Raw genomic sequence first — 26,147 nt, 5'->3', positions numbered from 1 at the left:
CTTTGAACTGATATGACAAGTGACCAGTGTCATTAAAGAAGATGGGGGAGGGACGCCTGGGTGGCTCAGTGGGTTGAGCTTCCCACTTGATTTTGGCTCTGGTCATGATCTCACGGTTCATAAGTTCCAGCCCCTCACTGGGCTCCACACTGACAGTGCAGAGCCTTTTTGAGATTCTCTCTCTCTTCTCCTCCCCAGCTCATGCGAACAGGCTCTCTCTCTCAAAAATAAATGCATAAACATTAAAAAAAAAAAAGAATGGGAAATAGAAAGCACCAAGAATCCTTCTTTCCCATCTACAATTGCACTGGGAGAATCTGCCTGGTATAATTATTTTTGAATTCTGGAGTCTACGGCGAGGACTGTAACTTTCAGCAGAAGTTCTGAATGGTAAGTCATGGCTAATTTAGGTCAACTTCAGCTCTCGGAACAGTAGCAAATACCCACTCCTCTCCCCCCACCCGCCCCTGCCCAATGACAGACAGCTGCGTACCTGTTCCTGAAGCAGCTGACACCTGGCTCGTGGGAAACAGAGTAGGCAGTCGAAACTCTACTCCAAATATCGTGGATCCAAGCTCTGATCACGGACTTCTACTTTTTTTTAAGTTTATTTCTTTATTTTGAGAGAGAGCATGAGAGGGAGAGAGAGAGAGAGAGAGAGAGAGAGAGAGAGAGAGAGAGAGAGAGAGAGAGAGAGAGAGAGAGAGAGAGAGAGAGGAGCAAAGCAGAGAGGGAGAGAATCTCACGCAGCTGAACTGGGTGCAGTGACCTGAGCCGAAATCAAGGGTCTGAAGTTTACAGCTGAGCCACCCAGGTGCCCCACTGATTTCTCCTTTGCTAGCACAGCTGCAGAGAGACACAGGCAAGCTGCCTCTGTTGTAATCCCCACTGGCTCCAGCAACTTCTTGGAGATTCAAAGAGCCAGGGCCTTCCTTCCCCTTCCTTTCTCTCTGTTTGCTCTTTTGGGAGCCAGACACATAAGAAGTAGGATACTCAAAAGAAACTGTGCATTCACATATGGGGACATTTACAAAGTCGCGGAGCACGTCCAGGGAAAGACACAGGCTCAGGCAAGAGCTGAGAAGACACTTTAGGCTAATCCCTGGCCTAGAGATGGCCTACAGAAATTAAAGACTAGGAAACACACAAAAGCAGCAAACCCTGGGAAAGGGAAGAATTTTAGTTCCAGAGTGACCACACTGTAAGAGACAAATGTCCAGTTTTCAGCAACAACGACAAATCTCAAGGCGTACCAACAGGACGATACAGTCCTTTCGAAGGCTGGCAGTCTTCACAAGGGAACGTGGCACCCTCTCCAGGCACGGCATGTGTCAGGCCACACACAAATTAAGTCTCAGTAGATTTTAGAAGGCATAGAGCATGTAAACCATCTTCTCTGACCATAACAGGATGAAGTTAGAAATCAGTAACCGAAGGAAAAGGGAAAGTTCACGAATTTGTGGAACTTAAGACATTTTCAAGCACCCGATGGGAAAAGGAGAAATCACAAGGGGAAATAGAACATACTTACAGATGAAAGAAAATGAAAATACAACCTAGCAAAACTTTGAGCTGCAAAAAAAGCAGTGCCAGGAAGGGAACCTCTACTGTAAAAGTTAACATAAAAAGAGAAATCTCTAACCAACAACTTAACCACTTAACCATTTAAGAAGATTAAAAAAAAAAAAAAAACAGAAGGAAGAAAATAATGATTACATCAGAGATACATAAAACAAAGAATAGAAAAATAATACAGAAAATCAATGAAATAAGAAGTTTGTACTTTGAAAAGATTAACAAAATCATAAATGTTTACCTACATTGGCTAAGAAAAAAAGAATATTATAGACGAAAATAATGACTAAAATCGGAACTAAAGGTGAGGACATTACTACCAACTAATAGAAATTTTTAAAAAAATCAAAAAGAGAACTAAGAATTAACCAGATAGCTTGATGAAATAAACAAATTCTTAAAAACACAAAACCCACTCAGCCTGAATCATGAATAGAAAAATTGAATAGACATAGTACTAATAAAGAGATTAAATCAGCAATCAAAAACCTACCCACATAGGCTTGGACCTGATAATTTCACTAGTCAATTCTACCAAACATTTAAAGGAGAAACAATACCAGTTCTTCTCAAACTGTTAAAAAAAAATTAAAGAGGAGGGAAAACACCCTAACTCCTCTTTTGAGGCCAGCATTACCTTGGTACCAAAACCAGAAAGACTACAAGAAAAGAAAGCTACAGACCCTTATGAGCATCGATGCGAAATCCTCAACAAAATACTAGCAAACTGAATTCAGCAACATATTAAAAATATTATAGATCATGACAAAGTGGGATTTATTTTTGGAATGCAAGAACGATCCAACACGTGAAATTCAGCCATTGTAATATACCATATTCACAGAATGAAGGACACACACAGACACAATGACATCAATTGATGCAGAAAAAAAATATCTGACAAATTCAACACCCTTTCAACACTCAAAAAACTAAGAATAGAAGAAAACTACCTCAATAGAATAAAGGCATATATGAAAAACCTACAGGTAAGACTGGACTCAGAGGTGAAGGACTTAGAACGTCGTCTCCAAGAGCAAAAGCAAGGCCAAGGTGCCTACTTTCAGCATCTCTGTGAAATGTAGCACTACAGGTCTTAGCCAAAGAAATGAAACAAGAAAAATATATAAAGGATATACAAATTGGAAAGAAAATTAAAATTACCTCTGCTCACAGATGACATGATCTTCTATGCAGAAAACCTACACTTTGCAGCTAAAGTTTCCCTTCTTGGCAGTTTCCACTGCAGCTCAAAGTTTGATATGTCGTGCTTTTCATTTTCACTTGTCTTTATGTATGTTGTATTTTCCTTTGTGATTTCTCCTTTTCTCATTGGGTGCTTAAAAATTTCTTAATTTCCACAAATTTGTGAACTTTCACTTTTCCTTCTATTACACACACACACACACACACACACACACACACCCATTAGAACTAAAGAAAAAATCAGCAGAGTAGCAGGATACAAAGTGAACGCACACAAATCAGTTCAACAATGAAAAGAAAATTAAGAAAGCAGCTCCATTTATAATAGCATCAAAAATAATAAAATAGGTGAATTAACTCACCAAGGTGACAGATATGCACTAAAAACCACAACCCATTTTACTGAAAGAAAATAAAGATGTAAATACATGAAAAGACATCCTGTGTTCATTGGTTTAGAAGGCTCAATACTGTTAAAATGTCATTATTATCCAAAGCTGGCGACTCCTTCAGTGCTATGCTCATTAAAATCCCCACGTCAATTTTCATGGAAATATAAAAATCCATCCTAAAATTTACATAGACTCTCAAGGAACTCTCATGTAGCCAAAACATTCTTGCGAAAGAACAAAGCTGGATGGTACACACTTCCTGATTTCAACATTTACCGCAAAACTAAGGTAATCAAAACAGTATTGTACTCACACGCAAACAGAGGGATAGACCAATGCTACAGAATAGAGAGTCCAGAAATCAACCCACACATACAAGGTCACATAACTGTTGACAAGGGTACCAGGATGTAACAGTGTAGGAAAACTGGATACTCACCTGCAAAAGAATGAACTTGGGCCCTTAACCAAAATCATATACAAAAATTAATTCAAAATAACAATGTGGCAATGATTGCTTAGCTATAACACCAAAAGTCCAGAGAGATAAACTGAACTTCATCAAAATCAAAAACTCCGCATCAAAGGAAACAACAGAGTAAAAGGCAAGCAGCCACAGGTGGGGAGAGAGTATTTGCAAATTACATATCTGCTAAGAGATTGAACAAAAAATTGCTACAGAATTACCATTTCATGCAGCAATTCCACTTCCGGGAATGTATCCAAAAGAATTACAAACAGGGACTCAGATACTTGTGTTCCCATGTTCATATTAGCATTATTCACAAAGGCCAAAAGGCGAAAGCAACCCAAATATACACTGTTGGGTGGATGGATAAACAAGATCAACAAAAGACGCGATATCCATGCAACAGAATATTACACAGTCTTATAAAGGAAGGAAATTCTGACATTTGCTACAGCATGGATGAACTTTAAAGATGGTATACCGAATGAAATAAACCAGACACAAATGGCTGAATATTGTGTGATTCCACTTATATTAGTCAATACATAGAAACAGGAAGTAGTATAGAGGTTACCAGGGGCTGAAGGGAGAGGGTCTGGGAAATACTTAACGGACCCAGAGTTTTAGTATGAGATGATGAAAATTCTCGATACGGATAGTAGTGATAGGTTCACATCAATGTGAATATGCTCAGTGCCACTGAACTGTACCCTTAAAAATGGTTAAAGTGATAACTTTTATGTTATGCATAGTTTACTACAGTAAAAAAAAAAAAAAAAAGCAATTGGCCATATAAGCATGGGTCTGTTTCCGGACTCTATAATGTTCCATTGATTCATGTACCTGTACTTGTGACAATCTCACATTGCATTCATTATTGCAATCTTATAGTAAGTTCTGAAAGTGGGAAGTATAAACACTCCAACTTTGCTCTCCTTATTCAAGATTGTTTGGGCTATACTGGAGTCGTTGTATTTCCATGTAAATCCTAGCAATAGCCTGTCGTGGTCTACAAAAACATTTTGGGGATTTTGATTGATAATGAGTGTTTAGGAAGATGTGACAACTTAACAATATTTGGTCGTTAACTCACAATCAAGTTACATTTCTCCATTGGCTTGTGTATCTTCATTTCATTTATCACAGTATTGTAGTTTTCAAGGTAAAAGCTTTGTACATATTTTGCTAAATTTCTCATCCCTTTGATGTATTGTAGATTCCATTTTTATTTTTGTGCTGCAAATTATGGAAATATGACTAACTTTGGACATCGTCCTTATTTTCAGCAACCTTGATGAATTTGTATGTCATTCTATTTTTTGTAGATTTCTTAGAGTTTTCTACACACACCATCATGGCATCTAAAATAAACTTGTTTTATCTCCTTTTTCAACTGTTATGCCATTTATATCCATTTCCTGACTTACTGTACAACCAAAACAATATTGAGAAAAAATGTGGCAAGTGATGATCTGTGCCTTGCTTACAACCTCAGAGAGTTCTTTAATGTGGATGATAAAGTTAGTAAGAAGTGTTCATTAGGAGATTATTGGCTTAAGGGAGTTCCATCCTATCCAGACTTTGCTGAAAGTGTTTCTTATAAATGACTGCCAAATTGTGTCAATTTGTTTTTGCATGTGTTGACATTATCACAGAATGTTTCTCCTTGATTCTATCAGTTCTTCCTAACTTTCTTTTCAAAAGAGAGATTAGGTTTACGTATATTAGCAATTTTGATTGCATAGCTTAAAATCAATAATATTATCTCCATGTTGATAGTCCGGATTTTACAAATGACAGCATTTTATTGTTCTAGGACTTGTGTAATATATTCATTCCAAAGACTTATAGGAGTTGTATTGCTTCACTGAAAAGAGACAGAGAAAGAGAGAGGGGAGGAGGAGAGGGAATAGAGTGGGGGAGGAAGGAAGGAAGGAAGGAAGGAAGGAAGGAAGCAAGGAAGGAAGGGAGGGAGGGAGGGAGGGAGGGAGGAAGGGAGGAAGGAATTGACTATTGACTGCTATTGTTTAATTAACTAAAAGGAAGAAAGGGCACCCTGTGGGAACAATTTAATCAGCTTTGACAGCCAGACCCATGATTCAGGATGATTTAAATGGTCTGTGACAAAAGAATAGTTAACAGTCTGCAAAATGCCCATTATCTTTAGTTAGCAAAGGCCTATTGATTTAGGACCTGGTGTGACTCCCATAGGATGTTGGTGACAAGCGAGGTGGAAACTCAAGTTCAGCATTATTCGTCACCAACAAAACACTCTGAGGTAAGTCTGTTAATAAGCTACAAATTAAATCTTTGTGCTAAATAGCTATAGATGTCTGGGGAATCCAGGAAGCCGAATGTTTGTTGTTTTCTATAATTTTCTTCTGAGATCACATATGGCAACACTGTTAAAATAATGTCTTTAATGTTATTACACAATAAGTGATAAACTCTGAAAGTTGTCCTCTTTAGTGACAAAGTTGTTTTGTCAAGTATAATCTAATTTCACCTAAGGATGTCTTCCACAGCTGTACTTCAGTGTTACTGAGCAGACCAATGAGTCTCGAGTGATGATTTATGGCCCTTTCTGAGGCTGGATTAGCGGCGAGGTAATATGCCAACCAGTCGGGGCATCAGAGAGACCTTGCTATGACACTTAGGCATAATTCTATCAGGGAGGTCCATGGAATCATTCATGCACTTTCCCCTGGGGAAAAGCGTTCACATTGAGTCCAGTGACTGTCACCTAAAGCCTCACACTTCCCAGGTGCGAAGAATTGGGCTCCACGTTGGCACCACCTGCAAAGTTCAATGTGATGCATCCGTCAGGGTAGGCAATGATGTAAGATCACGGTAGGAAAAACTGCCCTGCACTGTTGTCAGACAGTACTCTGTGTAAAAAGCTGGAATGCACCTGCTCAAGGTCAGATGATAGAAGTGTCACCGCAGCCCCATAACCACAGCCAGGAGTCCGCGAGGTGCCTTCGTGTGTAGGGATGGGCCCTAATGTGTGGCTGTGGACCTGGGTTTGGTACTTGGAAAAGGACAGTGCTTACTTAATAATGTGAACAAAGCTGACACCAAAGACGACTGACTAGGCTCGGAGAGTAAAAGAAAATATATTATGAATTTTCTGTGAATAAACATTTTTGTTAACAGAACAAATTAAAAAAAAAAGAAAAAAACAACAAACTTCAACAGAAGGAAGAGCTACTTACACCAGAATAGAAAGGTTCACCAGACACACATATCACATCTTGCTCCTGGATCATCAAAATATCTTTAGCTAGGTGCAGCCGGACTTTGAAAGGCTCCTGATTACCATCCTGCAGCAAACAAATCCCTGTCTTTGTCTTCAGGCAGGGAGAGAACAAAACAGAGAAAATAAATTACACTCAGTTTATAGAATATAATTTTATGGCCGATTCACAGCAAAACACGATGAATAGCATTTGAGACCTAAGGAAAATGCGCACTGATGAATCTGGAATTTGATACTTAATACAGGTGCAGGCAAGGTTAACCATTTCATGTGAGGTGACCTCAGGTAATGGAGGCTATGTCAGAAAATCCACATCAGATGAGGCCAGGGAGGAGGATAGTTTATACACCATATCTGAAAAATGATGAATTTTGTTTAAGACTTATAATCTAAGTACAACATTTTGGTAACAGATTTATTGAGATACACGTCACCTCCTATATAATTCAACCCTTTAGGATGTACAAGTCAGTGTTTTTTAGTGCATTCAAAGTCGTGCAGACATCATTATAATCAATTTTAGAACATTTTCATCCCTCCAAAGGGAAACCTGTTACGTCCATCGCCCCACCCCTCGCCCTAGCCCTAGGCAACCACCAGCCTACGTTCTGTCTCTGTGGTGGAATTTTAAATCTGAAACTCTACGTACTTAACATCTCTTGGAACCTCCACGATTTCATCATTCCTAGTCACCAAGCACACAGACACACATACTTGGACACACGTACACACCCACTCACAAACACTCATGCATGCACACATACACAGCCCAGCTAAAGAAATGAGGATACAGGTGTGAGGAGAACTGTCTACATGAATGCAGTTAATTAAAAACCGCCTGACTTCAGACTCAAGATGTACGGTTCCCAGTCCACTGATTTGTTTCAGATATTTCGGGGAATTGTCAAAACAGCCCGTGAAGGTGGCGGAATTTGCACTGTGTAGCTTTACGCCAGGACCTCAGTGATTGTGGAAGAAGCCCACGAAGCCCGTGTCTCCTGAAGCAGATCAGGGTATAACACTCACCCAGATCCACAGAAATATGCTCCCTAGCAAGAGCACTGAAGGTTCCTATTCATCAGAAATACAAACGGAAATTCCTCTGAGACAGAAAATCATCCCTGGCTGCTATTCTGCACCAAAAGTCAACAGGAACAATGGCTACCTTGGCAATTACATTTTCATTTCATAAGTATTGAGCCATTCTTAATTTGGATAAATGGATAAGTACACAGAAATACATATTTACCCTTAGTATTTAATGAGCACAAAATCCCGGGCAATAATGCCAGGCTTTCTCTTGGAATACAAATTCACATGTGGGTCTCCAGGAGTATGTTTCTTTAAAAGAATGTTCCATAATGTAAATGAGAATATACTTAGATACCGCGGCCTCTAAAAACAATTCTTTCTGCAAACTGCTTTATTCCATGTGCTAATACATGCCATTACACCCCATATATTATTCTGTAAGGGTTATGATGTCTTTTAGGGAAAAACAAGCTTCTTCCGGGACCAAGGATGGTGTGCTTTCCTCCTTTATGGGACTGGTGCACTGCAGACACTCAGTAAATTGTGTCGATTAGTCTATTCTAGAGCATAACTCAAGTGGCTGTGTCTCGAGGACAAAAATATTTCAGCAAAAGCAAATTCTATTTTCCTTAATATAGAACATAATTTTCTACATTTTTCACAGAGAAAAGTCTTTCATGCTTACAATGTGATCTTGGCTGGGCACCACTCTGAGATGGCATGGGGAAGAGGAAGATATAAAATAATATCAAAGCCAAGTGAACATAATTGAGCACATTTGCTGATTTTTTAATGTACAGTACATTCGGGCCAATTTTCTCCCCGAAGTGTAATGGAATGGCTGGCAATCACAAATAATGCTGTCTCGATGTGAGGATGAAAAAAGGGGTTTTCCCTGAGAGCCCATCAATACATTATTGTTACACATCAAAGAGATATCAAAGATCATCCAGGGAAAGTTTGAGGGACAAAAACACAGCTATGAGACTTCTGTCATTACGTCTGATGTGGTCAGAGCTCCATTCACTCAAATAATGTATAAAATGCCCCCTCATTATTAGATAGTTGTCTGCAAAACAAAATACAGACTTTGAGCTCAGATTTGGGTCCTGGGAAGACAGAATTAAAGAAAACAAAGAACGAAGCGGATTTTGTTAGAATGAATACACACACACACACACTAAACACACACACACACACACACACACACACACACACACACACACACACATGCACCCCAATAAATAGCTGTTTGGAGAAAATAGAAAAAAGGGACTCACAAAGCTAACAACAAATTCAACTTAAAATATAGTCTCTAGGGGTAAGAGATGATACATATATCTGATTATAAAAACTCAGCTGTGTGCATGCAAGTACATTTAAAATCCCATACATACATCCATTTTGCAAATACTTCAAATTTTGCAAATAGTGTTTTTGGCCAAAAAAAATGTTGTAAGAGTGAGTCAGACGTGAATCAGACAATAGTCTCTGACCTCAGAGTATTCTTACTTGCAAAAATATGCATATGTCCACAAAATGCACTGTGATATCTGATATGGGAGCAACATGGAGAAGAATTGAGTATTCTCGAGGGAGGGAGGTGTTAAAGACACCTTTGACTCTAGAAAAACGTACAGTTTGTCTTAAAAAATGAGAAAATAATAATTAGAGGAGGCGACAGCTATTTGATTCAAGAAGGAAGAAAGAGTAAAGAGATGAAAGTGTGAGACTGGAGAGCCGACATGATGCCAGAAGAAGAGAGAAGCACGAACACGCATCCCCGATGCTAAGTCTGCAACGAGCCGACAGAGGCAGAGGGAGGAGAGGTGCCAGGTGTAGAGGAGGAAGGTCAAGGCCCTGGCGTGATGTCCCGGGTGGTTAAAGGTGTCGGAGACGCCCCAGAGAAAGCTGAACAGGGATTTATGTTTTATAAATACATTTCTTATGGCAGAGCAGGAGGCGGAGAGGAACTGGGAAAGTTACAGCACGGTTTTTGTTGACACAAGTATAGAGCTGGAGCAGAAAATGTTGGCGCTGGGTCAACAACTGCATTAGAAGCAGAGCTGCGACAGTGGATTAAAAACTGGGTACCCTTCTGATTCAGAGCAGCTCCGCTGGGCCGGTATCATCTCTAGTGAAATGTGGCCGTGTGGCTTTTCATTGTTTACTAGTCACTTGCATAGCGCTACTGTGTGCCCAGAAATATTATTTCATCTGATCCTCCTGACAACCCAGGGCAAGTTGTTTCATAGACAGGAAAAGAGCAGAGCAGCAGAGGTGAGTGGAAGGCAGGATTTGAACCCAGACTGCTGGGCTCCAGATGCGGCGGTCTTAGCTACTTGCTCTGGCTTCCCTCATGCACGGATTAGTTGAGGGATGCCTCCCCCGATCCTCCTGTATGCAATGACATGGCCATCAGTGTCTCTCAACAGGCGGTACCAAAAGTGCTCTTGGTGACTAGAGGGTCACCAAGAATTTCCTAGGGGAATGCAAAGAAGGACATCATCTTGAAGCAGCTGTTCCTCCTGTATCAAAGCAATGACCACTGTGGGGGAGGGGGGGTTAAAGCGAGTGAGGCCATGCTGACCTGCGGATTGTCCCATCAAAGACGAGCTATGGGGGACACATAGGACACTGTCTGATACTGGGAGAGGCTTGATCTAAACGGTCTCATCCCCCATGGATTGCTTCCAATAAGAATGGCAACCAGGAGGGGCACCTGGGTGGCTCAGTCGGTTGAGTATCTGACTTCGGCTCAGGTCACGAATTCATGGTTTGTGAGTTCAAGCCCTGCATTGGGCTCTGCGATGACAGCTCGGAGCCTGGAGCCCACTTTGGATTCTGTGTTTCCCTCGCTCTCTGCCCGTCCCCCCTCATGCTCGCTCTCTCTCTCTCTCTCTCTCTCTCTCTCTCTGTCAAAAATAAGTAAACATTTTTTAAAAATTTAAACAAACAAATAAAAAACAACGGGAACAAGAACCGTGAGAGCGACTGCTCTAGCCGCACAACCTAAGAGAGTCCAGCCACGGTCTTTACATCTGTGCACCCAGACGGCTGAACAATAAAAAAATCTCCTAGAGAATTATTGGCTGCACGTTTTAGTATAAACTGAAGAACTGCATTCATCTTCTGTTTGTTTATTAACATCACCATCATTGGTCTTCAAACTGTGTGGACAGTGTAGGGAAGAAATGTAGGTGCTCTATAGAGACGTGTACAGTATATTACATAAATTGTAAAACATACAGAAAACTTGAAATGTTAAAGGGATGATTCATAAAAAAAATGAATTAAATTCAAATGTTGTTTTCCTGTGCCTGATGTGGGTGATCCAATACTGCAGAGGGATTTTACAAAATCCACTTGGTTCGCTTAGAGGAATATTAAAAGGCCATGCCTCTTAATTATTTAACAGGCAATGCTTTTTAAAAATCTAGTCATTGACTTGCTCTCTGTAAATCCATGAAATGTGTTTATGACTTTACATGGATTTACTCCGTTTTAAACTTATGAAGAATTTATCTTGAGCTTAATCCTCCTACCTTGGAACTTTAAAAAACGGACTATAATTTCTTTGACACTTAAAAGTTAAGGCCTCTTTAATTGGGGTTCTAGACATCAAAAGAACACAACATGTTGTTTTCATGAAACTTTAAAATCTATGTTCCTTTAATCTTGAAATATAAAATTTGTGGGGCTCCTGGGTGGCTCAGTCAGTTAAGTGGCCGACTCTTGATTTCAACTCGGGTCAGAACCTCCCAAGAGATTGAGCCCCACGTTGAGCTCTGTGCTGTCAGCATAGAACCTGTCTGGGATTCTCTCTCTCTGTCTCTCAATACATACATACATAAATGTTTAAAAAATAAAAATATAAAATGTGCAATATCAGACATAAAAAAATACAAACCACAAGGAACTGGGCAGAGACTATGTCATGCCTTGCACATAGTTTTGCAAGTGTCCTTGGTACTTCCATATTTTGGTTGTCAAATATAACTTAATTTGTTCTGTATACTTATAGCTTTAAGTGATGTGTAATTGCTTATACTCTACCGTATTATAGCAACATGGCAGGAAAGGCCATTGGATGCAATCTGCCTCCAACTGTACTTGTCCTGCTTTCTAGGATTACTTCCATTCATGGCCTTCTCCATGGCTACACTCTTCCATTTGTCAACGACTAGTACAAGAGTCACTTTGCCTTGAGGCTTTCCGAGACTACTCCATCTGAAGACAGGTGCTTCCTTTTCTGAACTCTGGGTTTTCTTTGAATAAATATATTCGCCTAACAATTAACCAGAATCATGTCATCACGTAGTGACTTCAGTAACATTCTGTTCTGTATCACAGTATTTAACTTCATCATATATTTTGTTATCATGAGAAGATCTTAATAAGTTATTACTGTTTTTATAATTAAGGAATATTAATTTGTAGAGCTAGTACAGTATTTCATCGATAGGATTTCTTTCAGGATGTGTTGATTGAATCACAGTCACAAATTCTATTCTATTACTTGAGGGACTAAATTAAGTTATATATGTAAATAAATTATTGAATTATTAAATGTATGTTATAAAAATATGTATTTTCATGGTCAACACCGAGATGTGGATTGTATTTTAAGGGATATCGATGTGGAAATGAAATCTGAGGAACACTTAGACTAAAGATAGCATATTGGCTTCCTGACCACATCATTATTTTGATGACACTTTTGAAAGTAGAAAATCAGTAATTATGCCTGCCCATAACATGTGACTTTTCCTATAAATTGTGGATTTATTCTCTATCTTCACTTTTGCATTTTATAGACTGTTTCTTTTTAAGAGGAGAACCTTCTTAATAAATCGACCTTTCTTTTACCAAAGGATCTGTGTTAGAAAATTAAGATATCCTGAATGGAACTTATCTGGACATAGTTCTGTTTCTTTTCAAAGAAGAGACTTCCCCGTATGTACATGGTTATAATCTAGCTAGATCTGTCTGATGGACATGAGGGTCAGATTTTCATCTTTAATAGCTTACTAACAGTCAAGAGAAAACAAGTTTTATTTAATATGCCTTTGACTATGTTCTCATTTCCAGCAACATCATTTAGAAAAAGGCTCCAACGTAGACTCAGGAATTCCAAGCTCTACATTACACTTTTGCTTTTATCTAATTAATTAAATGGCACTCAGAATTTCATAAAACCTCTCAAAGTGAGAGTGTTAAACTAAATTGTCTTTATGGTTCCTGTCCATTTGAATGTTCTAAGACTGTAAATTTCAGGCAAACTCAGTGACTTTGGTTCATCGGCTGGGGGATTTGATCATGTTTAGAGGATCCCATAGTTCTGTATTTCCGCGAATACAATTATCATTGTAAAATAAATCTCTGACCCTTAAATGGAACCTGATATATATTCCAAACCAATGAATCAACTAATTTTGTTTAAAAACAAAAAAAAAGGTCTGAGAAGTTCATCTTAACTCAGCCTCTGAGATCCAAGGTAAACCATGTGTTCAGACAGTACTTGGCCACTATCCTGTCTCTCCCACATGAATCTCATATGGTTTTTTCTTTCATTTTTATCTCATTCACACAAATATTTCAATGAGTGCTCTACTGCCCAAAACATAAGAACAAAAACTGTGATGGAAATGGTAGACTTATTATATCCAAAACTAAGAGTATGATACTGTGTATTTAACAGGCACAGATTTAAACTCATGCTTCTAAACTTAAGTTTCTAAAGCATTAATTGTTCTTTTTTAAAAGCGTGAACTGATAGGTACTGGGTTAAAAGGATGAATAAATTATACACTCTGACGTTATAATTTTTAGTGTCGCACGAAGAGAGGTTTGTAAATAAATAACTATAATGTAATCTGAAATGTACTAGCATAAAGAAAATCCTTTGGAAAGTAAAGAGCTTAGGTATTAAACACATAAAAGCAATTTATTCATTTTCTTACTTATGTTCTAAACTTTGAACCAACTGTGACAAATAGTTTTTCAAAGAAGATATTTTTGCAAGAAACTTAACAAGTGACATCTCACAGTGTTTTTTCCTAAAATAGAACAGTTACATCCCCTGGGGCCTAACTCCATGCACCATTGACCACACACTTGAATGGCCTTTAATACCCTTGAAAGAGCAATGTGTCACTTTAACTCACACCGAGCTGCTTCTCTACAGAGAATCTGAATTGCCATGTACTAATACTCGAATAATATTGAAATACTTAAATAATACTGGAATCATAAAATCATAGGATTTTAGTGCTGAAAGGGACTTCAGATGTCTTCTAATTTATAACCATTTATGTGAAAAGAATTCCTTCCAATACTCCTACTACCTGAAATCATGCAGCGAGCGCAGAGTTTATGGAGAAGGGCAATTTAATCAAATCAAATATGCTCCAGTCTTCTTCTTAAGGAAGAGTGAAAGTCCGGGTCCTCCCCAGGCACTCTTTGGCTTTTTAGTCTTGCAGAAACAGATCAGACCCTGGACATGCAATGAACCCGTCACCCAGCCCTGCGCCAAAAGCAGCGCTCCACTCACATAAAGGCGGACCCAGCGTGTCCCCTATACAACCTGTTTTCCTTATTCAAAAAGCAGAAAGCCGTTTAACATACCTCTTCACAGGCAGTCCTGAAATCCATGTGCCACGGCACCGCAAAGGATGTCGTCTGAAAAGACAGAAAAATGGTAAGCCATCAAGCACCGCGTCGAGTGTTAAGCGTGCAGACTGCTAATAAAGTGTAAGCAATTATGGAGCGGATCCTAAGGGCCAACTGTGTTTACAGCCACCTGTAAGGGACAAGAATTCCCCGGGTGCAATGAAGACAGAGGAAGGAAGCGAAAAATAAAGTGTTAACCCCTCCCTATGCTGTGAAGCATAGACATACTGCCAGGGTTTGGTCTGACCCACTCCACCAAGCATTCAGACAGGATCTATGATAGGATCGATCTCCTCTCTGCAGTGTTCGCTCATTCCCAGAGTTCGTTTTGAAACCTGAGTTTGCAACTGGGAAAGAAACTTCAAAGGAGTAATTAAAAGTTGCCTTTCATTCGGTTATCTCTTGAAAAAAGGTTGACTAATCTTTCTCTTTTTAATTAAACAGCTACATGCATGAATAATCCTCTCTGGAACTTACAATTTTATTCACAAACAGTATGATGTAAGGAAACAAGCTGTTTATCAGAGTGAATAATATTCAGATAAATCGATGTATGAAATATCTAGCACAGTTTCATTTTCTGGTTATTATAATACCTAAATTGTGAGCACAGATTTAAGTATAAATGCATATGTGGGTTTTTTTTTAAACGATTTTAGAGAATTTTATTTTAGTTATGTGGTCAACTTAATAAAACTGAGGGCCGTCATAGAAAACTGATGCCCTGACACAACGAAAAAATTGCAGCACCAAAATACAATAGAGCTTAGGTAAATGAGACTTCAAAGTAAAGTGCATGGTGAATTCCGCATTAGAAGACTGGGCTCCTCAAAATTGTTCCTCCTCTGAATCCTTGAAACATTAACCTGTTTTTTCCCTCTTTGTCATTTTCTGTTGTGCTAGATGATAAACACTTGATCAAGTAAGTGTGGGTGAACCAGAACAAGAAGGTTCACTGATGCTCTCGCTGGATGATTCCTACTGCCTCTGAAAGAAAAGAGGCTGACCATTTTCAACAGTTAACTGAACAGGCAGCATAGTGTACTGAGTATTTTCCCTCAGTACGTTTTGTGGGTTACGGGCCTGGATCCACTTTATTGGCACGCATCAGCAAGCTGATGATAAGAAGGCTAGGTAACAACAAGTCATTTGCAAAGGAAAGGCAATTGGATAATAAAAATTACAATTTGATGATATAAGTTACTAAATGTTTCGATCTCCGTGAGAAATTGGTTGTTAGCCTTAACGATTATTTTTCAACATTGCTCTTAAAAACTGTGCTTGAAGAAACTATAAATATCTTTTTATCTCCAACACTGACAGAAAGTTATTCCTTTACCATAAAAGTAGAATTTCAATATTTATTGATTATATAAAAACCCGGTATCTCCAAGACCAATTTCTGCTACTGAAAAGCTACTCGAGAAATAGATGAGCTATTTAGCCATGTGTCTAAATGTAGTCTCATAGTTAGTTTCATATGCTGAATATTACAGTTCATATAAGACATCATTATTAATAATATGGCGCACTGTGCCTACATTGCTACACTGTGCCTACATCGCTTTTAACATTTTCCTTCTTTTTACTGAAACTTCTATTGTCTTTTATCAAAGTTAACTTAGGTCGTAATATCAGATGTTTCTTCCAAAAAAATTATGAGATTTAAAACAACTTAATTAGTAGGTAGCAATAAATATCATAGCTATAATAAAACTGTTTTCAGTGACCATAAATTTAAAAATTGGAGTAAAATCTGTTCAGTTCTTTCGTTTCAAATATTTTGAGCCTTTTTTTCTATAAACTGTTATGTCAGAACAGCTTTACATTTACATAAATATTGTGAAAATGGCAAGGTGAGTCCCATACACCCCACGCTCTTTTTCCCCTATTATTAACATCTTGCATTAGACACTGCGTTATATTTCCTCACCACATCTCAGGCTCCTCTTGGCTGTGACTGTTTCTCAGACCTTGTTTTTTTTTTTTAACTGACTTTGGCAGTTTTGAGGAGTACTAGTCAGTGATTTGTAGAGTGTACTTCCATTGGGATTATTCTGATGTTTTTCTCATGATTATACGAGAGCTAAGAGATCTGGGGAGGATGCCACAGAGATAAGTGCCATTTCACCGCCATATGACAGGTTCACACTGTCAACAGGACTTCTCACTGGAGAGGCTGACCTTGACCTCCCGGCTGGGAGAGTGTCAGGTTTCCCCACCGGTAAGTTACTCTTTTTCCCCCTCTCTCCACACTTTACTCTTTGGCTGGAAGTCACTATAAGCAGCTTCTACTTAAGAAGTGGAGAGGTATGTTTTCCTTCCTTGAGGGTGAAGTGTCTACATGAATTATATGAAATTACTCTGGGTAAAAGATATGCCTCTTCCTCCCCCATTTATTGATTTCCAGCAAGGAAGTACACGTGCACATGATAACCCACGTTGTAAGGGTACACCATAGTAATATTTATCCTAAGGGTGCACCACAGTAATATTTATCCAGGCAAAATTAGACTAAACCTCCAGCTGTTCCTCCAAGTGAAAGCAAACATATAACTCTACCTGATCCCTTTAGCTTCTTCCCATTTATATAAAACCAACCTATGATGTCAGAAATAAATTATATTTAGTTGGGGGCAGCCTTCATCAAATAGCAAATATATCCATAATAAAGTATCTGACTTAGTAACAAATAGAAATAGGTTTGAAAAATGAAACACCACAGCAAAAGAATATCTTTTAGATGAACACTATCATTTGGGTGAAAGTGATACTGATAACTCGTAGTTCTCTACAGATACAATAAAAGGTGTCAAGGCTGTAAATAACTCTAAGCTACCATATGCAAATACTTGTGGAAGGTTGAATGATTGACCCAGATTCTCTATCTTTCCTGGCATCCCCTTCCAGGCCATATATTTATCATGGAGAGCGTGGCTTGTCCATACATTGACTCTGGACTTGACCATGTGACTTGCTCCTGCCAATAGTGAAGTGACCATATATTGGTTTCTTTAATGGCCTCACATGTTCCCACCTGCTCTCTTGTCTTTCTTGCATGAGAAGAGCCTTCTCAAGAAGCTGCCCTCCACTTAGCCTGGCCCCGAAATGACATACATAAAGGAAAACTTTCCTAAATGGCCCACAGAACATAGGGTGAAGCAGAGACACCCTCACGCCCTACCTAAATAGACTTACTGACAGCCAACCTGCAGACTCTGGAATAAAAAAGGCTTGGTATTTGTAAGAGTTAACTTTATGTGTCAAATTGACTACGGTATAGTCCTCAGTTAGTCAACCAAAATCTGATCTAGGTTATGCCATGAAAAACTTTGTACATGTGGCTAATATCTATAATCGACTTACTTTAATTATAGGAAATTATCCTCATAATATGCATCAGCCGTATCCAATAAGTCAGAGGGCCTTAAAAGCAAACGCTGAGGATTCTCTGAAGAAAGAAATCGGCCTGAAGACGGCACTATCAACTTCTGCCTGAGAGTTCCAGCCTGCCAGGCTGATGTAAAGGTTTCAGGCTTGCCAGCCACCAAGTCATGTCGCCAATTCCTTAAAATGTCTCTCTTCACGTGTGTGTGTGTATGTGTGTGTGTGTGTGTGGCTCCATATGCATACATAAATATTTATATTTATGTATATGTATATATGTTTGTGTACATACATACATAGGGGTTCTGTTTGTCTGGAGAATCCTGACTGACTGATTCTGGAACCAAGAGTGGTTTTAGAGGAATAGAACCTTTAAGGAGAAGTTGTGTGAATTGGTACTGGGGTTTCCAGAATTGTTCTCTCATCTGATTAGATTTAAAGGCACCAGTGACTCTATTTCCAGTATGAAAGACAACACTAATACAGCTACAGAAATATATAAAGTATCATCACTGGATACTCCTATGCAAAATGATTTCTTTTTTTAATTTCTACAGACAGAATTCTGAGGAATGTGTGTTGAGATAGATATTAATGATGTAGGATGGGGGGCGCCTGGGTGACTCAGTCGGTGAAGCATCTGGCTCTTAATTTCGGCTCAGATCACGATCTCACAGTTCGTGAGTTCCAACCCCGCATCGGGCTCTGTGCTGACAAGCACGGAGCCTACTTGGGAGTCTCACTCTCCCTCTCTCTCTGCCCCTGCCTGCTCGCACTCTGTCTATATCAAAAATAAACACACACACACACACACACACACACACACAAAAGGAATATGAGATACTAGTGGAAGGCACATAAAGTTGAATTAGGCCAAATTTACTGACATGGCCCCACGAAACAGAGATTCTGGATTTAATGGTTTACCTTGTGGGATTAGCAGGGCTCTGCCAGTTTGTTTGGCAGATTGGCTAAAACATGGGCTGGAAGATGGCCCACGACAGTAGAGTTGGAAATGTGGTTGAATGGAGAGGAAGGGATTCAAAGGTTTAGGGGGATTGGGGTGCCAGAGTGGGCAACCTGCTCACCCACACCTCTTACCATGACTGTGAGACAGGAATCGGCTGTAGGAAGAGTTCTGTGGTCACCTCTGTAGGTTAGCAGCTACAGTGAAAAGTGCTGCTGCTGAACTGGAGCCTTAAATGCAGGGGACTAATTGGATCCTGGGGTGGCAGGGGCCACGTGGCAACACTTACGTACCAAAGGTAAAGTGGGTATGGTTACCAGAATGGGCATCAGAGCCTTCTAAGCAGTAATCAGAATAGCCTGACTCTCAGAAACCTTTCACCTCGGCAAGCTGATTACGTGTTCCTAAAATTGAAATAGATGGGAGGCCTATTTATTTTTTTAACTGGAATTTAAAAAGCAGAATTTTAGGTCCAGTGCACAATCTATCCTGATTCACCCAAACAGTCATGGACCTTCAATCAATTCCCAGACTTGAACCACTTTATAGGCCCAGAACCCCAGTGAAGGAGGGGAGGCCAGATACCTTTGAAAAAGGGGCCTGGTTCACCTTTTTCACAGCTTTCCTCAAAAGGACATATGTCTTTTACCAGGATAACTGTTCATTGAAGAATAGGAAATAATCAGACTTTTCAAGGACTACTGGATACCAACTCTTAACTGATGTGACACTTAATTCCAGGAGATCCCAAACCAAAACAGTTTCCTCAGTTAGTGTGGGGGGCTTATGAAGGTTAGGTGGTAAGTGGAATTATAGCTCAGGCCCATCTCACAGTGAATTCTGGGACTCCTGAACCCATCCCGTGGTTACTGCCAGAGCCTCAGCATACACAATTTAAGTAGACCTACTTAGCAACTGGTAGAATACCTACATTGTTTCTTATTCTGGGGAGTGAGGGCTATGATGATAGAACAGGCCAAGTGGAAGCCTCTGGAACTGTCTCTGCCAAGACAAACAGGAAAACATTACTGCATTTCTGCAAGGATTACAGATATTAATGCTACCATCAAGAAGTCCAAGAATATAGAGGTAGTGATTCTCGGTACATTCCCACTCAATTCACCTATTTGGCTAGTCCAGAAAAATAGACGGTCTTGAAAATGACAGTGGAATGTCAGAAGTTTAACCAGGTGATGACTCCAACTGAGCTGTGGTACCAGGTATGGTTCGTTTCTTGAGCAAATTAACACAACCTCTGGTACCTGCTCTGCAGCTAATGATCTGGCAGATGCTTTTCTCCTCAATACTTGTCCATAAGCTCACCAGAAGGAGTCTGCTTACCAGAAATATAGCTTCACTGTCCTACCTCAGGGTATATCAACCTCCAGCAATGTTATAGTTTAGACTACAAAGATCTTGACCACCTCTCCTTTCCAGAAGACATCACACTGGTCCTTTGCTTTGATGACATTAGGCTAATTTGACCTCGTGAGCAGATCAGCACCTACTGTAGACTTATGGGTAAGATATATGTGTCAGATGGTGGGACATAAATCCACCAAAAATTTGTGGACGATCTATCTCGGTGAAACTTATAGAGGTCCGGTGGTATGGGTGATGTTGAGCTATCCCTTCTAAGGCAAAGGGTAAATTGGTGTATACGGCCCCTCCTCCAGCCAAATAAGAGGCAGAATGCCTAACGGGACTCTTTGAATCTTGCAGGCAGCAGTCATCATCTAAGTAAGCTACTCCTGCCAATTTACTGAGTGACCTGAGAAGCTGCTAATTTCAAGTGAGCCCAAGGAAAAGAAAAGGCTCTGAAACATGTCAAGCCGCTGTGTGAGCTTCTCTAAACTTAGGCCATACGATCCAGCACATCCAAGGTGCCTGGAGTGTCAGTGGCAGATAAGGATGGTGTTTGAAGTCTTTGGCAGATTCCTACAGGTGAATTTCAGCCTGGGCTCTAAGTATATATATACGTGTGTGTGTGTGTGTGTGTGTGTGTGTGTGCGCGCGCGCGTGTGTGTGTATAGGCTCTCTCTCTATACGTATAGCTGGATCTGAGCAGTCTCTGAAGGCACAAGTAAGTTGCATGGAGAAGCAGTTCAAATTCCAATGGCCCCCACTTCTGGCCCCACATGACTTCTCTCTCCCAGCCTGTATCTATGGCCTTATGTGGAGGTCTTCACAATCAGATGACGGAGGAAGGGAAAAGTCGGGCCTGGGTTACAGATATTCGGCACATTGTATAGGCATCACCTAAAATTGGATGGCTTTAGCACTAAAGCCTCTTTCTACAACACTCCTGAAGTGCAGTGGCAAAGAGAAATCTTCCCAGTTGTCAGAACTTTAAGTAGTGTGCCTGTTTGTTCATTTTACTTGGGAAGACAAATGGACACAGTTATGAGCATAGACGGATTCATGGACTATGGCAGATAGTTTGGATGGATAGTCAGGGAGTTAGAAAAAACATGATTGGACAAATTAGTGACAAGGAAGTCTGGAGAAGATTTTCCAGTCTCTGAAGTGGAAAAAAAACCCATAAAGATGGTTGTATCCCATATGAATGCTCACTAAAGGGTGAAGTAAGCGAAGGAAGATTTTAATAACCAAGTGAATAGGATGGTCCGTTCTGTGAATACCAGTCAGCCTTTTCCCCCATCTACTTCTGCACTCACTGCCCAGTGGACAGATGAGCAAAGTGGCATCTGTAGCAGAGAGAGAGGATATTCATGGGTCAGCAACATGGATATCCACTCACCAAGGTCAACCTGGCTACAGTCACTGCTCGATACTTACTCTTCCAACAACAGAGATCAACACTCAGTCTGATGTAGCACCATTCCCTGTGATGATTAGCCAGTTACCTGATGACAAGTTGATTACATTGGACTGCTTCCATATTAGAAAGGCAAATGTTTTGTTCTTATTGGAGTAAACACTTTGGATACAGACTTGCCTTTCCTTTATGTGATCTTTTTTTTAAGTGTATTTTGTTTGTTCTTTATTTTTAAGTTTATTTATTTTGAGAGAGAGTGAGTAGGGGAGGGAAACAGAGAGAGGGAGGGAGAGAATCCCAAGCAGGCTCCTCGCCGTCAGCACAGAGCTCAGTGTGGGGCTTGAACCCACAAACTGCGAGATCATGACCTGAGCTGAAACCAAGAGTCAGACAGTTAACTGACTGAGCCACCAAGGTGTCCCTAAGTTTATTTATTTTAAAAGAGAGCAAGCACCAGTAGAGAAGGGGCAGGAAAGAGGGAGACAGAATCCAGACCAGGCTCCGGGCTCTGAGTTGTCAGCAAGGAGCCTGAACAGGGCTCAAACTCACTATCTGTAAGATCATGACCTGAGTCGAAGTCAGATGCTTAACCAACTGAGCCACCCAAGTGCCCCTCCTGTATGCAATCCTTTTACCAAAACTACCTTCCATGGACTTACATTGTCTTGGTATTCCATACAGCACTGATTCTGATCAAGATACTCACTTAACAGTGACTGAATTAGGGGATAGATCCAAGCTCATGGAATTTACTGTTCCGACCATGTGCCTCACCATCTTGAAACAGCAAGCTTTATGGAACAGTGTAATGAACTTTTGAAGACTCAATTACAGTGTCAGCTGGCAATATCTTGCAAGACTGGGGTAAGTCTCTCCAGAAGGCTGTATATATAGCTCTGAACTGGCCTCAACTATATGGTGTTCTTTCTCCCAGAGCAAGGCTGGATGGGTCCAAGATTCGAAACAGGAAATGGAAGAGGTACCACCCATTATTACCCTGAGTGTCCCATTAGCAAAATTTTTACTTCTCATTCCTAAGAACTTAGGCTCTTCTGGTTTAGAGGTGTTTGTTTCAAATGGAGAAATACTTCTGGCAGGAGACACAATGATTCCAACGAACTGGAAACTAAGATTGCTGCCTAGCCACTCAGGCTCTTCAAGACTGAGTCAACGGCAAGGAAGGAGTTACATTACTGGCTGGGATGATTGATCCTGACTTCCTAGGGAAATTGGACTGCTACTCCACAATGAAGATAATAAGAATATGTGTGGACTACAGGAGATACCTTAGGGCTATGTGATTGAAGTCAATGGAAAACTACAAAACAACAACAACAACAACAAACAAAGAAACAAACAAAAAACAAAACACAACCGCTAATGGGTCAGACCCTTTGGAATGAAAATTTGGAGCTCCCTATGAGACGAAAAACCAGGACCAGCTGAGGTGCTTGCTGAGGCAGTGGAATATGCAATGGATAGTGGAAGAAGATAGGTGTAAATTAACAGCTGCAACCATGTTGTTAAGTTGCAGAAAAGAAGACTATAATTGTGTTTCTTCTTTTTTTCCTTTTGTATATGTTTGTATATGTATATATATGTCATATATATGACATATAGTATATTATACAATATATAGTATACATTACACATCAATGTGTTTAAATATGCATATATATTATATATGTATATATATATCTGCTTAAATATATATGTTTATATAATATATATTTAAGATATATATTAAATGTCTTTGTTTTCTTTCCTCTCATCATTTTCTCATCTAACATATAATTTCTTAATAATATAAAGTTTTGGGGCACCTGGGTGGCTCAGGTGGTTAGGTGTCTGACTTCGGCTAAGGTCATGATCTCATAGTTCATGGGTTCGAGCCCCATGTCGGGCTCTGTGCTGACAGCCCAGAGCCCGGAGCCCGCTTTGGATTCTGTGTCTCCTTCTGTCTCTGCCCCTCCCCCACTCTCTCTCTCCCTCTCTCTCTCTCAAAAATAAATAAACATTAAAAATGTTTAAAAATAATATAAACTTTCATATCACAGCAATTAAGTGACAGTTCGAATGTTCTCATATCAAGGAGAAGAGTGAGTATTGCTTCAGGACTCTGCATTCCCTTCAAAGGAAAGGACTAGTGTTTTAGGTTGTGTGAAGGAGAGTTGCCTTTTCTTGGTTGGAAGGATGACTTTATGGCCTCTATTTGGAGGTTAAGTAGGTTAAGAAGGGGTGTTTGGGTGCCAAGGTGATAAGGAGTGGACTGTGATAGTTAGCTTTTATATGCGAACTTGACCATACCGGTTACTTAATCTAGAACCCAGTTATTCAATCAAACATTAATGTTGGCATTGCCGTGGAGGTATTGCGTAGATATGGCTAACATCTGCAATCACTTTGACTAATGAAGTGAGATTATTCGAGATAACGTGGGTGAGCCTCGTGCAAACGATTGAAAGGCCTTACTGACAGGCAAACTCAGATGTTTCTCTGATAAAGAACTCCGGCTTCAAGACGGCACCGATTCCTCCTGCCCTATCATTTCCAGGCTTCTAGCCTATCCTTCAGATTTCAGACTTGCCAGCTCAAAGTAATGTGAGCCAATTCCTTGAAGTTATTCTCAGTGTCTGTATCCAGATAGACAGGTGTGGAACTGGTTCTGTTGTCCAGAGAATCCCCAATGATACAATAGTGAATGCCAGTGAGATATATGGTGTCACTCTGCAGAACTATTGTCACAATACCTGAATAAAAGAGCATGTTTCTAGGTGTTTCAGAAAGTTCAAGGGCGCCTGGGTGTCTCAGTCGGTTAAGCGTCCGACTTCGGCTCAGGTCATGATCTCACGGTCCATGAGTTTGAGCCCCGCGTCGGGCTCTGTGCTGACAGCTCAGGGCCTGGAGCCTGCCTCACATTCTGTGTATCCCTCTCTCTCTCTGCCCCTCCCCCGCTCATGCACTGTCTCTCTCACTCTCCTTCAAAATAAGTAAACATTAAAAAAACTTTTTTAAAGTCCATTAAACACAACTGATCAGTGCCAGCAATTTCAATAACATGAGTTTTAAAATATATTATACATTAGTAATTTCAGATTTATACTATAAAAAAACTATGAGAAAAATATTTCATTTTGCAGTTGGTTCATTAACAAGATAACAGTATCTTAACTGGAAATTTCAAACTTAACCTTTTTCTCAGAAAACAAAAATGTCTTTTTTTTCCCCTAGAGACACATTCATCATCTCCATACTATTTTTCCTACTCACATCTGAAATTTCTAAGGCTTTGCTTGTATAATTGTCTTAAATAAATTGATCTATATTAAGACATAATGCAAGAACAAATGTGCAATTTCCAAATGTTCTCGTCTCTTTATCCCTCATATCCAGGGATAAAGAAAAAAATTATATATTGATTTATCAGTATCTAGTATAGTTGTACTAGGAAGAAACAAAGCTTTTATGGAAATTAGGTTTTTTAAATATGGTTATTAGGAAATTCCATCACTTAAAATATGAAGATGAGACTATCAATGCATAAATGGCTTGAGTGATTAATGATAAAATTAATGATGTTAAAATTACAGTGTCACAATATATAAATGTGACCTACTTCATTCTTGATCCATTTAGAACCCTCATGACCAGCTTAGTGGCAAGCCGTACTGCATGGAAAAGCCTTAGCCTAAGGAAACCAATTTCTACGATTATCACATAAGTGACCCAACAACTAGTGATGAAAGTGAGGTCTCTGCCCAAGAGAAGAGAAAGCGGGGATAAATACTTCTTGAGCGATTATAGTGTCCTACTTATATGGCATATGGATCAACAGACTTGGCTTCTGTCCAGAGGTCTGGCCTCCTATGGTTAAATCTGATACCCAGAAATTAACGGGAACTATATCGTCTTCAATCATGCTGAGAAAAGCACCAATCCGTATTGCTTAAAACTCATTTTCATAACCAAAACGAAATTAGACAAATACAGCCAAATTCATGTATCTTGCATATAAAATTTCAAAATGCTTCATTGGGCATAACGCTGCTAAAACAAAAAGAACGTATCTCTACAACGCCACCCAGAGAAAAATGCTGACACGGAGAACCTCGGAGGTAGTCATATAGAATAGACTAGAAAGCATGAGTACAAAAATATTTGGACTTAAATTACTTAGGTAATTTCCAGAATGCTTTACTTAGTGTGTGTAAAAAAAGTCTTTATAATACCGCCCGTACTATGGCAGTTCAGTCTACCGATGGGAAAAATGTTATCTATTTATAGAAAATTTGCCCAAGGCAAAATTATGAAATATGCAAAATTTATCTTCCATATTTTTGTGTGTCCCAAACTCGGTATATACCCAGTATACACTGTCTCCACATGCTTCCACATCAAACAGGGTGCCT

At 39.7% G+C, this 26,147-nt stretch overlaps 1 protein-coding gene across 2 annotated transcripts in view; it reads right to left on the bottom strand.

The window, feature by feature from the left end:
- Nucleotides 1–26,147, bottom strand: part of SNTG1 (syntrophin gamma 1) — an 888,982-nt gene that overhangs the window by 318,079 nt on the left and 544,756 nt on the right. For both annotated transcript variants that reach the window (XM_019822638.2, XM_019822636.3), the window contains exons 4-5: nt 14,561–14,614; nt 6,858–6,992 (exon numbers count right to left, since the gene is read on the bottom strand). In XM_019822638.2, the coding sequence (XP_019678197.1) occupies nt 6,858–6,992; nt 14,561–14,587 (162 nt within the window). In that variant the 5' untranslated portion in view covers nt 14,588–14,614. The remainder of the gene's footprint in view (nt 1–6,857; nt 6,993–14,560; nt 14,615–26,147) is intronic.

The sequence above is a fragment of the Felis catus genome, chromosome F2 (assembly GCF_018350175.1).
Source record: "Felis catus isolate Fca126 chromosome F2, F.catus_Fca126_mat1.0, whole genome shotgun sequence".
Classification (NCBI taxonomy): domain Eukaryota; kingdom Metazoa; phylum Chordata; class Mammalia; order Carnivora; family Felidae; genus Felis; species Felis catus.
Note: the sequence above shows the minus strand (reverse complement) of the source record. Positions and strands in the feature narration are given on the sequence as shown.